We start from the raw sequence: 16953 nt of genomic DNA on the forward strand, positions 1-16953 counted from the left end.
GAATACTTCATCCAGCAACAGCAAAAAGCACTTTGTTCTCAAGCTCCTTCATAACGATCACCAAGAATGACGACATCCTGAGATACAGAACAATGTAGCATATTTAAAAGTATAGAAATCAGACCATGTATACTCTCAAAGTAGAATTTAAGTACAGATCAGTAACAGAAAGGTAACTGAAAACCCTTCAAATACTTTGAACTTTTTCAAAACATTTTGCATGGGACTGTATATAAGAACATCACAGGTATTCTCAGAAACAGATGAGGAAAAAAATTTCAGAACTTCGAAGATATTTTAGCATAAACGAAAATACAACTATCACAAGTCTGTGGGATGAAGTCAAATAATGCCCATGGTGGATAAATGTAATAGTGAATTTATATAGTAGAAAATAAACACAATTTAATCTAAACTAGTTCTTTGAAAAACATCAATAAATTTACTACACCTTTACCCGAGTTACCTAAGCGGGGAAAAAAAAATGACACAAAGTATTACTATAAAAAAAAAGAGGACTTTTCCCCACTAATTCTATAAATATTAGAATGATAATGATGAAATATTTTAACAAATCTCAACCACGTATTTGATATCCTAGATATAATGTATCAATTTCCAGAAAAACGCATCACAAAACTAGAATGAGGCAAAAAGATAACCCAAATAGGATATTTACTAAATCAGTTATTAATAACCTTCCAAATCAATACCCAGAAAAGGGTATTAACAGAAATGTAAACAGAAGACAACATCTTTCCTAAACATAGTTGCAAAGTCATGAAAAATATTAACACATCAAATCTAACACTGAATAAAATAATTATATACTATGATCATGGTTGGGACTTATTCCAATAATTAATGTATTCTTTCATGTTAACAGGCTATATATGAAAAATTTTGTAATTACAGCAACACATGAAGAAAAAAGACTTGCATTTAAAATGTACAGATAATTTTTAAAATTCAAATATAAAGTAATAACCCAATTTTAAAGGATGGAAAAAAATCTGGGAATATATTCAAATGGCAAGTGAGCATAGGATAAAATTCTCCACATCACGTGTCAGTGGGGAATTGCAAATTTTAAAAAAGGAAGATCTCTAAATGTGTATTGGAGAGCCAGGCATGGTGGTGCATGCCTGTAATCCCACTACTCAGGAGGCTGAGGGTAGAAGATCCTTGTGAGTTCAAGACCAGCCTGGGCTACAAAGTAAGTTCAAGGCCAGGCTGAACTGCACAGGGGAACCCTGTCTCAAAAAGACAAAAAAAAAAAAAAAAAGTATCAGAATGGCTTATATTTCCAATCACTGACAATATCAAATGCTTCTGGGTTTGTAGAACAAATAAGGACCTCATATACATTCCTGGTGGGAATACAAAATGGTAACTCTAACTTAAAAGATAGTTTGGCACTATCTTACAAAACCGGGCATACTCTTACATAGGATCCAGCAATTGTGCTGTTCGAAATTCATCTAAAGAAATTGAAAATTCATGTTCATACATATCCTGCACGTGGATATTCATAGTAGCTTCATTCAAGTTTGTCAAAACTTGTATGCAACCCAGGTGTCCTGGAATGGGTGAACAAACTTTGGTGCACTCATACAATGGAATGACTATAGAGTAACAAAAAGAAATGAGTTCTCAAGCTACAGAAAGAGATGTATGGAACTTACTGCAATTTTCTAGGTGAAATATATCAATATGAGAAGGCTACCTATTATGATATTTTAATTAAATTAATTTATAAAAAAGGAAAATCTACGGAGAGATTCAAAAAAAGGCATTGGTTGCCAAGGGTTTGGACAAGGAAGGATAAGTAGGTAAAACAAAGGGTATTTTAAGATAATGATATTATTCTGTATGATGCTGTGAATATATTTGACTGTACCTTTGTCAGTTTCCTTGGAATGTACAACACACATTGAATTTTAATGTAAACTACGGGCTTTATTTGCTAGTTAGACACCACTGTTGCCTCCCTCATTGTAACAAATACACAACACCAATGAAAGAAACTAACAATAGTGAAAAGTGGGTGGCTCTGGGAAAAGATGGGAGGGGTTAGAGTACATGGGAAACATTTATTCTTCCCAGTCAGTCTTTCTGTATATTATCAATTTAAAAAAATTAGTGTGAAAACAGTGCAAAAGTGACAGAACTGGTATGAAATGTTCCAGTTTGCTTTAATTGATTCAGTTGCCTACTTGGAGAAATGCAAATGACTTGTTCATTTCAATACCAATTAAAGCAATTACTAAGAACATCATTTAGTCCACTAAACACAGTCAGTCACTTCACTTTTCTCTCTCTGTCATGCTTACTTTCTCTAATTAATGGACATTTAAGCAAAGTCCTGTGGCGTGCCATCTAACTTTCCATTAACAACTATTGTTTTAACTCTTTCAAAACCAACCCCCTTTCCTTGATTACAAGCAAGAATTTTCAAGGCACCAGACACCTGAAGTTATCAATGGAGACACTGAGAATTTGGTAATAGTTTCTTAGAACTGGATCCCAGAAGCACAGACGTTAATAATATCCTTACATGGTATAAGTGTAGAATAGATAGTGGTCTACAAATTCAAAACTCAGTTTTTCAAGTTCTTTCCCTCCATTTCCTCTGTATTTGCTTGTTACACACTGTCTCTCTTTCCTTCACTAATGCCCAAACCTCAGAAACACTCCTGACTCGGGAGTTTGCAGTGTTTTCGTTTGTTTGTTTTTGCTTTTCTCTGTGAAGCGTTCAGCCTTTGTTGAGACCTTCAACCCTTGTATTTTTACGGCTCATTCCCTCATCTCCTTCTGGTGTTTACACAAAGTTTACATTCATGAGGAGGCCACTCTGACAACAGTTGTAAACATGAACCCGAACTCAACTCTTTTAATCCTCTTACTTTGTTTTAGTTTGTGTTCTACAGGCTTTAAATATAGTTCTGATTGCATTTGCTGCTTACTGCTGGTTTCCTCTAAGGCAATATAATACAATGAAGGCAGGATGTTTTGTGTGGTTTATTTATAATAAATAAATATATTCCAAAGTGCCTGGAACATGACCAGGAATTTAATCAATTGCTGCTCAGGAAAGATTTCCTAAGTTATGAAATAATAGGAAAAAGGAGGATTTAAAGACTTTAGAGTTAGAAAAAGTTTTGGAGAGTTTTTAGCCGGAGATTCCCAGGTAACTGTAGGAGTGGTGACTTGCCAATGTTACTCACTAGTCAGTGACAAAAGTAGAATTTCAAGTTTCCCCTTCACCAATTTCTACCACAGCAAATTCATCATTATATTTGAGAAATAACTGTATCTACTTACAAAAATCAGAATTATTCAAGTACTGTTGTGAGAGTTAGTAATACTCTTATTTCTATTTATAAATAATTATCACATTAAAACATCACCAAAGTATTCTTTTCTGGGTTATGAATGTCACTGAGCTATAAATAAACTATTGTGTGTTATCAGAAATCCACAGTAGAAAAATAGAGGAATGGGTGATTATCAGCACACAGCTTAGAATAACCAGAATTAGAAAGGACTAACACTCTACAATCTGGGTCAGGTTTGAGGTTGAAGAAACAGATTGCCCTTCTGTTCTTTGTCTTTCTCATTTTAAAAGAGCACTGGGAATACCAGTTTGTTTTCTTAACATTTTACAGCAAATTAAATGAGTGTATATGTACCTGCAGCACTTATCCAAACTCTAAAGGACTACCCAAATTTTGCTGGTGATCATTTTCTGAGAAAGAAGTGATCTCTGTCATATTCAGAAAGCAGGACTAGGTGTGCAGCTCAGTGATAGAACATTTGTGTAGCCTGGTCAAGGCCCTCGTTTTGATCCCCAGTACTGCAATCAAACAATCAATCAATCAATAAAATATAAAGCATACAACTGTTCAGTGGTGTTTACGCTACTTAGCAGGAATAGAGTTGAACAAGTGAGGACTTAGGACTCAGATTCTAACGTGAACTCTAGCCGTATGACTGACTGTACCGCATTCAGTGTTAACCCAATGCAGAAGTCTCCCAGTTAGTAACATGACTACACAGACCACATTTAAAATGTGCTCAAAATACCTCCTCACACTGAAGGTAAATTTAAAGTGAAAGTCATCACATACAAATTAAAATGGAACTGTGCATTGGCCTCTCTTTGAGAATGCTCTGCAAAAGCTGTAAATATTTGGAAAACCAGTTAGCTCTTATGGCAAACGGGAAACTCATGCTTACCTATGCTGCCTAGGAATGTTCCACTGCAAAGGCAGGAAAGGTACTGTCATACATTCCCAGAAGCCCTGGAAAATCAGAAGCATGTTTTGCACAAATGTGCATAAATAGTAAGAACTTTCTGGAAGCTGATGAACATAAGCAACAGATTTCTGGCGCTTGCAGACCAAGTAAGGGAAAATGCCACTACCAACAACAAGGAAGGTAATCTTTTCCAGCAGCATTGTGGAATAACTCAGAGATCTGGGCCATAAAGAAGGAACGGCATTTATGCAAACAGCTGATAGTAATTAAAGGAATCCAAAACACCAGTTCAGTCCTCTGGTTAGCAATCACCGTCTAACATATTTGTACCCAGAAAACACCTGGTGGGTAAATATTGCTGAAATAGACTTGACACAAGAGTTTCCACAAGGGGATACTGGGACCGGAGAAGTGAGGTAATGTCCCATGTGATTGCCATGAGGTACTTGAATGTCCATCAACAAATAAGTTAGTGGCATGTCATAAACTCAGGCCTACAAAAAACTCACTCCTCTTTGACATTAGAGTAACATAAAACCACACATCCTGAATCAATGTGCACAGTCAGTGTTGGAGAAATGAAATTTCTTGCTTGGATTGAGAAAGTAAAGTACACAGAGTAACGTTATCCAGTCTAATCCCATGCACACAGAAGAATAGAAAACTAATTATGAGTGACTAGACAATTTAAGAAAACTATAAAACTCCTAATTAAATAGAATACTGACATGATGGAGAACACTTCTAATAGAACTAATGGGAAAATAAATAAAACAATATAATTAATTCCCTTGAGGGCTGGGGATATAGCTCAGTGGCATAAGTGCTGCCTGGCAAGCACAAAGTTGTGAATTTAATCCCAGGTACCACACACACAAAAAATAATAATTCCCTTGAGACATCTAGATGTCAACAATATCTAACACGCAAATGTGAAAAAGAAGTATTCAGAGTTCTCAGAAATTAACAATGATTGCTCAGGTGAAATCTTCAAAACTAAACAGTAGAATTGACACAGGTTAATCATAAGAAGTGAATGGGAAGACTGAACAAAGTAATATTTCCTGAGGTGAAAAGTGAGGAGGGTCCAACAAATTTCCAGGGAAATTTATGAACTCTAATATTGAGATCTGAATGGTATTCTCTTTCCAAGAGGAAATGTGGCGATGGGAAGGAAGAATAAAAATGCGCCTGTGCAGATAATTGAGGAGACAATGAGAAGGAACTTATTTATATAACAGAGAAAAAAATCTTAGCAGAGATCAAATCTTTTGACCTAGATCTTGGATCATTAATGTTCTGTAATGTACTGTACAAAAATTAATCTCTATTGTTTAGGGTACCCAGTCTGTTTTACCTTGTTATAGCAACTCTAACAAACTAATACACATGTCAAAGGAAAAGAACACAGTATGATGAGCTTTGTAGGAGTTAATAAAGTGTAATGGACACATTTCACTATAAATATACAAATTTAGTTAATGTTAACATACAGTGAGGTCTCAGCAAGTTTTAGGAACATGACAGCCAAGAAAACACATAGATTCTTGATATCCTAGATCTAATATTCCAGCCAATTTTAGTAAATTATAAAATCAGGCCAATAAAATCTTGCCAAAGGTCTTCTTTTATTTGCAGGATGAGTAGGTAAGTATGCAACTCATTTTTAACAATAAGGGATACATATTTTAAATTGGTGCAATAAAACTCTAACCATTTTGATAAAACACATAATAATTAAAACCTACAAACACTGGCAATAAGTATAGGTAAAGAACGACTAATCAGATCAAGTAAAACACATATATAGAAGGAAAATGAAGCAAAAAAACACAAGAAAATAGATCTGTATTATGCTGAACAATTTCCTAGCACATGTGACAAGGATGAATTGATTTATAAAAAAACAGAAAGTCCTGTTGTATATTTTTTTAACAGTCCAGTCATATGCCATTTGTAACTGACATAAATAAAACTAAATATCATGGAAAGTTACTAATAGTTTGAAAAATAAAGCAAGTGACAGAAAAAGAGAGCAGGCTAGACATATTATGAACAAAAAATAAGATTTCCAGGGAAAGTATGAAGAGGAACATTTAAAATTGACAAAAGTTGCAATTTCTCTAAGCAGTTGTAACTCTCTTGACTCTTTAACCATTCAACAACACAGCTTTGACATATAAAGAACTGAGACTAATAAAAACAAACAAACATAAATAGAGATTTTTGAAAATTATACTTGAAGAATTTAAAATCTTTCTGTTAAACAAGTAAATTAAGCAATATTAAAGAGGATCATGGTTTAATTTATCTCTTTATTTCTTTCATCTCTGTATGTATCTACCTATGTTTGTAACCAACTATGAAGCAATCTTTCTTTCAAACATCTATATCAAATCTGCGTAAGCATATATCAGTTTAATGTATGATAAGAGTCATGTCAAATCAACAGAAGAGGACAAATTGAATCAATGGCCTTGAAATAATTGGCTTGTTATTCAGAAAAGAAGATGTAAGATTGTAACCTCTCCCTATTTATACACAGAAATAAATTATAAGTAGGTTAATTAGCTACATCTAGAAATCACAATTATATCATAACTGAAACAAAGGCAAATATTTGTTATTTTATGACAAGAAAGGGCTTCCTATGGAACACATTAAAGTCAAAATGTATAAGGAATACAAAAACTGATAGATTTCACCAAATAAAACTGTAGAAGAAAAGTTGCTTTAGCTTTGAATATGTTAAACAGATTTTGAAGAAGTCATATGCAGCTTGGGACCCAGACTTCTAAGCAAAGCTGATTTTGGTTCTCTTTCAAGGTGACTTTGAAGCTAGTCCATTTATAGTCATGTAAAAGAAATACCTTCTTTTGCAAATTACCTCCTCTCTGTCGTAAAAGTGTGACTTGATTTTAATTTTTAGCAGTATAACTCTACAATTGGAGGTCACTTTTCTCTTTCTACTTTTATTATATTGTGAAGGGTAAGTATATTTTGAAGGCCAAATTAGATTAGATTCTTTCCTTGAGTGTTAACCTTTGCATTTGGTGTGGTGACTTCCCAGCCTGTCTAATTTATAATTTGATAGCAACTTACATGAGAGTTTCTTTTACCATTTTAATGTTCATTTTTCTATTACCCACAGAGGGAAAAACAAAAAGCACTTCAGCAGAGTTTGCTCTATCTCAGCTGTCAAAGTATCTCTTGGCTCTCAAAATCTACTGAGCTACATTTGCTGAGCTGTTAATAAGAGGTATGCATCTTAGCATGTGGTAGACAAGGTTTGTGTGCTTGACACCCTCAGGATTGCCCCGCCCCAGGATCTCGAATGTCCCTCACACACTTCACAAACCTTACCATTCTCATCTGCTCAGCAATACACCAGGTAACACATGGGGTAATGATAATATATACTGAAGGTGTTGAGTCTATTCCTAAAATTGGGCAAATCACTCAAAAGCACCTTGGTTCATTTTTTAACCATTCCTATACCATATTATCTGTATCACGTCATACTAATGATTGTAAGAAACTGGTGGGTGGGACACTTGGAGAACTACTGCCCTAGTAGTAGATTAGATCACTTTCTATACTTCTGCTTAAGGTAGTTTAAGAAGTGCTTACATTTAGAATTTATTTAGTTGTTTGCAACTCTATTTAGAGGGCAAATTCTCTTTTGTGTTTAGCTTACTATATTCCCTTACCAATTACACACAGAGATATTTGCATACATTTCTGTCTTTGCTTAGAAACTCCCTAATATTATCCCCAAAGCTGCCCTGATGAGTCCTACAATGCCCTTGTGGAAAGAGTAACCATGAAGTTCAGCAAAAGCAAGAATGAAAGACAATTGGTTATTTTCGAACACTGTCAAATAAAAAGAATAAAATTCTAGAGAAAGTACAGATAGTGTCTCTCAACAATTTTCATAATAACAGAACATTAAATGTATTGCATCTGATCAATAATAAAGAAATATATGCTGAGCATGGTGCACTCCTGTAATCCCAGCACTAAGGAGACTGAGGGCAGGAGGATCACTGTGAGTTTGAGTTCAGCCTAGGCTACATGGTGAGTTCAAGGCCATCCTGAACTGCATAGTGAGGCCAATCAAGTGAATATAAATCTAAAATATGCTTTGTCTGAATCTACCATATATCACTGTTTCATTATTCAGTTATTCATATTATTGTGTTACTATATTTGGTTGGTAAAAACACTTGCTGCATGCTGTATGAAATACTTCCTTCATCCAAGTGCCTGTAAACTTCCAGGGACTTGTGTCTCTGTATCACACTCCAGATGGCCCAGGGTCATTCTGCATATAAGCAACAGGCTAAACCAGGATCAGACTATACCTTTTCCACCAGACTTGTTACTGTGAAATTCATTGGTCTGGGAGCATCACAGAAAATAAAATTTCCTTTTGCTTTAGCTTGGAGAGGGGACCCTTGCAAGGTCTGGCAATGGTAACAAACAGTTGTAGATCCAATGACAAACTCTACTGACTCCAAAATTGACCAGAAGGGAAAAGACTAGTGTGACGAAAAAGATGCAGTCTTCATGGCTATTGTCCTTGAGCTGCTCATTCAAGAATTAATCATAGACAACAGAATGAAAGGACTAAATGAGATGTCTTATGGGGAGCTATAGATGAAGCATATACCTGTAGAACCCTCCACACTGCTTTACACATGCTACACTCTTGCAAGCTCATCTCACTATCTAAATCACCACCATGCCATTTTGTGTGTATTTGCATGGTTTAAAACTTATAATTCTCAGCATATTGATACTGAAAACTATAGTATGCAAAATACAAAACATGTAAAATGACTTCTAGAGAGCTAGATTTCAGCAACCATTGGCAGGACAAAAGCATACTTTTGAACAATGGAAATGTAAACATTAAAGATGTCACAAATGTAGCCCTCTCAATGTGAGCAACAGAAAGATCCAGTAGTGATAAGCAGAGACAGTAGCCAGTAGATATAGGGAAACACAGGTTCACCACTCCTAGATCTGTGAGCTTGAGCAAGTTTCTGAAGCTTTCTCTATTCATGGTTATCATCTGTTACAATTTAGACAATGTCTATACTAACTACTTGGGTTGAGATTTAGGACAACTGATCCGTGCAAAGGACCTCAAATGGTGTGCAGCAAATCACAAATATTCGAGACTCTACATCTGACATTTTTCTCGTAGTTTTTGATGCTTTTACTATATTGTTCATTAAAACAAAACAAGGCTCATAAACATCAGGCCTCAACAGAGGCTCCTTGATGAAATCTTGGCATTTGGAACAGCATGAATGGCCCTCAGCAACATTACGTTAGGTAAAGTGAGCCAGGCACAGAAAGTGAAATACTGCATGTCCTCACTCATATATGGAAACTAAAATACTTGATGTTTTAGAAGCAGAGAGTAGCATAGTAGTTACCAAAGGCTGAAGGCAGAAGAGAAATGGGAGAAATTGTTTGTAAAGTACACAAATGCGGTTAGATTAATGATGTTCCCATGTTCTAAAGCACAGGAGGGTGGACGTAATGAGCAGTAATTATTTGTATATTTCAAAATATCTAGGACGGAGGATTTTGAATGTTCCCAAAATGAAAAATGGTAAGTATTTGAGGGTGATGGATATGTTATTCACCCTGACCTGATTATATTTCAGGTTATTTAGTGGCACAGAAATATCACACAGTTATTATGCATTGATGAAATATTGAAAATATTAAAAATAATAAAAATTTAAACAGTTGACTCAGGTCAAGAGCCGGCAGCAGTTGGGAGGTTCCTCAGGACAGTGAGGGAGGAGTCAGGGAGGGTCATCAACAGGGATGACAGACGGCTCCTAACAGCAAGGTTGTTCATTTGAACAGATCATTTGTAACTTCAAAAATAATAGTAGGGGCTCCCTGAACCAGAACATTTCTTTGCCAACTGTCATATTCTGTAGATTTTACTACAAATCACTTAAATCTAAAATCTCTTCCACTCTAAGATAAAAATCACTGCTACATGATAGGATAAATATCCTGAAATATGAAAGATCATCTTCTAGAATCCCATTTACAATTATTCATTCATCTGTTTTCATGGAAGGTACTTTTAGGAAATAGTTCTTTTTGTTCTCCTGAATGATTAGAAGTTTCTGCAAATGTTAAAATGTGAAAAGCATAAATTATAAAGATCACTTGTATACTTCCTTTTATTTCCCTAAACATGAATTTGGAGTGATAAAAGGTTATTAGTTATTCTTACAGAAATTCTCATGTCCTGAACTTAAACATCACCTCTTTTCATAAATATTAACTAACTTACCTGAGTTTGTTTTAAATAAAGGGAAAAGACAGGAGCTCAGAAACTGAACTACTGAAACTAGATAATATCATGGATGATTCATTGGTCACAAGGTGTCTTTCAGTAATGTGGATCAGAAAGGGAACACTAACATTTTATGGATTTCTTTTGATTTCATATGAAGCTAGGTGGTTGAAAGACAGAAGGAAACTAATCATTGTAAATTCTTTTGTACTTGAAAAAATTAAAAGTACTTTTTAAGGAAGTAGAAATTTGCATTATTCTATTATTTCCTGATCTTTGAATCAAAGAATACAGATGGCTGTAAGAACATTTAAATATTCTGATTATCATTCATTGGCTATTGGAGGCATTAAAGGTTCCCTGGTTCCTTTAATATTTTCTCTTTCCTTTTGTATCACTTTACTGCAAAGCCTGTGATAAATCAGAATAGTTTTGGTTTTTATTCTAAGATGTAAAAGGAAAACCTGCAGTTGAATTTCACCTTTAGTCTCATCAGCTTTGCAAACCATCATTCTCTGCTTTATCTTTATACAATGCACTTCATTAATAGCTGATAAAAATATAGGCATGCTTTATTTAGCAAATAATCTTGATATGGCAATGAAGATCTAAGTCCTGTTCATTATTTGTAGACATGCTTTCTAATGTATCCTTATATGAGTACAATTTAAATCAAGTCACATCTCTACCCTGGACCTCAAAAATCATCTTCTGATATGCCCTTCTGTGCAGCACACTGACTACTTATGACTCCCTCAGACTTATGAAGTGAAATCCTAAGGCTCCGGATAATAGTATCAGAAGGGAGGCAGTTTTTGAGGGGAGAAGAGAAAGAAAGAAGGAATGTGAAAAAATGTATATTTATACACAAGATAGCTAGGAGAATCGTACTACTAATATCTTGGTTTATTGAAGGGAACTGTTAATGTATAATTGTCTGATCAATCTTACATGCCTATATCTGGTTATATATGCAACCATTTTGAAGATGACATACAAGAATAGCTGGGATAGGTGTATTGCTGATGTTTGTGGTTTATTGAAAGGAACAGTCAATGCTTAAAATTTTCTTTTTTCTTGACCAATGTTGTATGCTTGAATCCGGTAATCAAAATGACTAATGTGAAATCAGCAATATGCAGTATAAGAACCATTGCTGAAATCCTACCATCTTGTATAGTAGAGCTCTGCATCATTTCCAATCTTTTTTATTACTAGTTACTGTCTTTCATTGTTTGATCAATCTTATATTCTTATGTCTGGTGGACTGAGCAACTTCTTTGAAGATAATAGTATGTAATGTAACACCGCTGTTAATTCCAATCATTTTATTTTGAGGTCATGTATCGTTTTGTTGTTTTTGTGTGGTTTTGATTTTGTCTTCATTGTTTTGTTAGTTTTTTAATCTTTAAAATACAAAAGAAAAGGTAGGGACTTTGAGAGATCATCAGGTCATGAGGGTGGAGCCCAAGGAAAGGAATTAATGCCCCTACTAGCAGATCCCAGAGAGCTTCCTTGTCCTTTCCACCACTCGAGGGTACAATGGAAAGGTGCCAACTAAGAACCAGAAGGCAGACTCTCAGCCGGTGTGGATCTTGGATTTCTGGTTCCCAGAGCAGGCTACCCCTCCCTCTAATTCTGTTTTAGGATTAGTTTCTGTATTTTATCTGTAATTTTACATAAAATTGTAAAATTCCAAATAATGAAAGAGACGTTCTCATTGCATCATCAAAATTACTCCGAGTATTATACCGTGTATCCTTCATTTAGCTTCTCTCTCTCATATATGTAAATGTGTGATGGAAATATATGGTGAATGTTTAAATTAAACAGTAAAACATATTACAACAAAAGATACATTGCCATGAATCCCACTTGAAACACTGCCTGATGCTTCAAACACACTTATCCCACCCCACTTGCTATTTCATGAAGCTGCTCTGGAAGTCCTCATTCCTATCTTTAAGAGGTATGATCAAAACTAGCGTGAATGTTGCTGCCAAATGTCATCCAATAGAAAAGCAGCTTCATGAATGCATTACAGTGTGTAGATATCCATCCTATCTGTCAGTACGCAACTTCTGGCTCTTCCACATACTCAAAATGACCAAGAAAGGCAATTGTTTTGAAATGATGCAGGATATCAAGGCAACCTCAAGGGCACAACTAGATACTCAGGAAAGAGGACTTCCAGAACTGCTTCAGACACTAGCAAGACTGATGGGGCATGTGTTTGAAGTGAGAGAGATTAACAACAATGTGACTTTTGCCATAATAATTTTTAAAATTTAGCTGTTCACATTTTAATCATACCTGATCTATGTATGTTTACACCTATTAATTGTAAAACACTTTTAATTGCATTAATGATTGATTCATTATTACTATTTGATGCCGTTTCTTACATTTATTGTATTAAAGTAGAGATGTGAAAACCTGCTCAATAGTTTCTAATATTTGCTGTTATAAATAGTACTGAGATGGGAAACCAAATGTCATGCATATTTATTTTTATTTCCTTAGAACACATTTCTAGATATGGACTGTGTTAGTAAGTAATTGAAAAATGATAAAGTTTTCATTTGTCAAAATACTCTTCTTAATTGCCAACTGAGTGTCCAATCAGTAAAAAGTATTTATTTCTCCACATTCACATGAACAGTGGGTATAATTATTCCTTTTATTCTTTGCAGATCTCTGGTTTTAATGTGAAAAATAAAGTTCTTCCTGGCCACAATTCTAGACAATATTGCTTGGGACTTTTGGTATCAATTACTTTGGAAAATAGATGCACAAACATAACGTCTCAAAACCTTAAGGAGCAGTCTATCTGCCAGGCCTGCCTGTGCAGTTTCAACAGCTGTAACACATTAGTTATAAAGCCACTGTTCTAGAAAATGCAGAAAATTGCAGTAGCAGGTATACAAATTACAGAAAATAAATTCAGAGCCGCATGAAAGAAAAATAGCATGTGGACAAATGTCTCAATCTGAAGAGCGGGGAGAATGAGTTTTTCATTTCATTGGTTCAAGCGCATGCACGATTACTACATGCTCAGGAACGTACCAGACTGAGAGTACCTAGAGATTTTCCAGAGCACTGGTTGGGAACACAAGACTTATCCCAGCTGCTATGATACATCAGTAACATAAGAACTTCATATGAAAATAATTTCTCCTGGTGGTCTGTAATGATCATGCCTTTTTTCAGGAGTAATTAATAAAAAGAGAATCTTACTAGCTCAGGTGAAGCAGGGTCCAGAGCAGATAACTTTCTGTTTCTTTTTCTTTCTGCAGTTCTTTGTCCCTCTGTGTATTACCTTCCTTTCAGGCACTCTCTCTCCTCATGTTGAGAAAGATAATCTAAAATACACACAGGCCTCACTAGCATCTTTACTACTTCCAAAGCAGAAGAAATCCTCTCACACTTGGTTTCAGATACCAGGGAAGATTATGATTGGCCCTGATTGGGTCATCCATGGAGTCATTAAAGACACTGTGATAGTCACCCACCAAGATCATTTGGAGTAGGGGAGAGGGATTTTCCCTCAAGAAAAAAAGATACCGTGCTGACTGCCAATTCCTCTCCACTGCTGTCTCCAGTTGACCTCCCTGAAGACTACACAGCACAGAAAATAATTTTTTACATTTACATGGTACAGTCTAGTTAGGAAAATTAGTTGTCACCTAAAGCAAGGCATTTGGTGGAGAAGAGCAACATTCTATTTTGGAGGCTGTTTACAGAAACATAGCTAAAAGTAGGGGACCATTTACTCACTGACCAGCTGGTGGAAACTCAAAGCACATATGCGTGCTCTTTTTGCACTGAGGCAAAAACATTTTGTTAGAAAGTGAGTGACATCTGCTTGCACTCCCTTGGGCCTTTCTCTGGATCAGTCTTTGCCTTCACGAGCAGCAATTAACCATAGACTATTGTATGTTCAGTTGCAGCAATCTATGTTTAATAATTTTAGTAGAATAAGATGTGACACAGTCTATTTAAGGGCAGTGGTTACGAATGAACCTAAATAAAATGTATCCTACGCAGTAACTTAACCAACTGAATAGTTACACGTTGTATGTAAAAATATTTTTAAAATTTCAAAATGTGTTTTAAATTTCAAATTTTCGAAGTTTCACTTTTCAAAATTTCAAGGTTCAAAATTTCAAAAGACGTTCTGCATTTACTCCTATGATCCGAAAATGTTAAAAGCAATTTTTGTTTCTTTGCTGCTCTTAATGCTTTCTGTTTGGGAAACAGATTCTCAGAGAGCAAGTATGAATTCCCCACTCACTTGGCACATTTGTATTTTTACTTGATAAAAGCTTCTTTTCTGTCAATTATGAGAACTCATATAGCATTTTTTTCTTTTTTCCCTCTTTCCCACATTTCTCTTCAGACTTCTGTGATAGACCACAGAGAACCTGAGAAATAACATGAGTGATGGATGTCAGATTTCTAAACTCAAGTTTTCTGGTAGTTGTGCAATCTAACAGAATTATTAAACCTCTTGGGACCTAAACACCTTTATTGTGAAATTGGGAAAACATACCTCTTGTATTAGGTGAATGTGAGAATTAATATAGATGACAAGGTCTATAATACATACCTTGAATGATGAGAAGCACTGCTAACAGCTGTTATTATTTACAAGGGACAAGGGTTGAGATAAAGACAATACCAGTTATACTTACTGAAACACCAAGTGATCAAATAATTGCTTGGCCCACAACACAAGGTGCCGTGTCCTCATATACAGTCTTTTAATATTTACATATCAAACTACTTCATGATCAAAAACTGTTTCATGTTTCATACAATAAACAGTATAAAGTAGCAGCTTGTTTCTCTAAAGACATTTATTTTTGGTGGAGATACTTGTTTTCAATTTGTTAAAACATTTATTTTTGGTGGAAATACTTGTTTTCAATTCAAGTGACCATGTTGTTTTATACTGTGAGCTTCCATATAATGAAAAATCTTATATTTGTTTTCTCCTAACTTTGTTTTAGGGAAAAAATTTTCTTTGTCATTATCCTTACATCACATTTTTTTCTCTGTTCCTAACTGGATCATTAGAAGATAGATGTACAATGTACCCAAACCTCTTTCATCTCCAGACAATCTTTTCAGTAGCAAACACCACAACTGAGTTCAGGTGGCAGCCATGAGCAGGCCAACTCCTGAGTGAGATTAAGATGAATGACAGTATTGTATGCCAAAGACCCATAGCCCCTGCAAGAAATGAGAAATTAATAGACCCAGTATTGGCACTGGTGGTGTAATTACAGAAAAATTAAAGAGAGAAAAGAGAGGGCAGGGAAAGAGGGAAGGAGAGAATGCTTAAGCATATGTGACAGATATTTCAGAACACAAATCTGTGTTTTTTTTGTACCTTTAATATCCCCATACTCTGGGGATCGACCATGTAGAACCAAAACCGAAGTGTGCACATTCCGAGGCTTGCTGGGAAGTATTCGGCAGTAATGATTCTTGCAGTGGACCCTTCTCCAGGATTGGAAGAGTGGACATACAAGAAGTGGTGACCACCACCTTGAAATAGATTAATACAATTTTGTCAGTGCAGAAATATATCTTATAATACGAGAATGCCTTTCAACCAGACACAGACATCATTTTCTCCCTAAACACTTGCATACAATTAAACATAATTATTTCCAGAGTCATATATCAACAACATGTGCTTATTTTAAATCAAAAATGTGTTGCTGTAGTCATGTGATTCACGACTTTCAATTTGGCATATGACTCACACATGACTCCATCAAACATTTGTGCTGATTATGAAAGAGGAGTCCTTTTCTCCTTATCTGCTCAATCTTCTCAGTATTCTATACTATTCATACAGCAGGTACAAAGTTGACATCAGGGACTGAGTTGATATTGGATCTTATTTCCAGTTGCCCTGAATCCTACACTGACTAAGGCAGTTATACAGTAACAGCAAAGTGAAATGTGATTCTGAGAGTCATCACGTTATCTCTTCGCATCTCCAGATAATGCCTATGTTTCTCAACTGCATTAATATGTGAAAGGTCTCTCTGCATAAATGCAATTGGAATTTTTTGTTAACATCATTAGCACGATTTTTCACAGCTACCATTTCTTTTCATGACTTTAGCTGGGGTTGGATACAAATATATCTCTATATCTGTATTGATTGATAATTCTCAGTGATTGATTGATAATTCAAGGGATTAAAGTATTTTCTGATTGCAATTATTTTTTTCTGTGGCATTTCACTGCTTAGAGAACAGTAATGATGATATTAGTGATTTAGGATTTTTCTTTCTTGTTTATTTCTTCTGACTTGAGGTTTTCAAGTTTATTCATCTTTC

The 16953-nt window shown here is 35.2% G+C and overlaps 1 protein-coding gene across 1 annotated transcript in view; it reads right to left on the bottom strand.

Moving 5' to 3' along the window:
- Positions 1 to 16953, bottom strand: part of Malrd1 (MAM and LDL receptor class A domain containing 1) — a 600954-nt gene that overhangs the window by 122330 nt on the left and 461671 nt on the right. The window contains exon 32 of the mRNA XM_005387237.2: positions 15990 to 16147. Coding sequence (XP_005387294.2) covers positions 15990 to 16147 — 158 coding nt within the window. The remainder of the gene's footprint in view (positions 1 to 15989; positions 16148 to 16953) is intronic.

Source organism: Chinchilla lanigera, unplaced genomic scaffold (assembly GCF_000276665.1).
Source record: "Chinchilla lanigera isolate Chin_1 unplaced genomic scaffold, ChiLan1.0 scaffold00028, whole genome shotgun sequence".
In the NCBI taxonomy this organism is placed as follows: domain Eukaryota; kingdom Metazoa; phylum Chordata; class Mammalia; order Rodentia; family Chinchillidae; genus Chinchilla; species Chinchilla lanigera.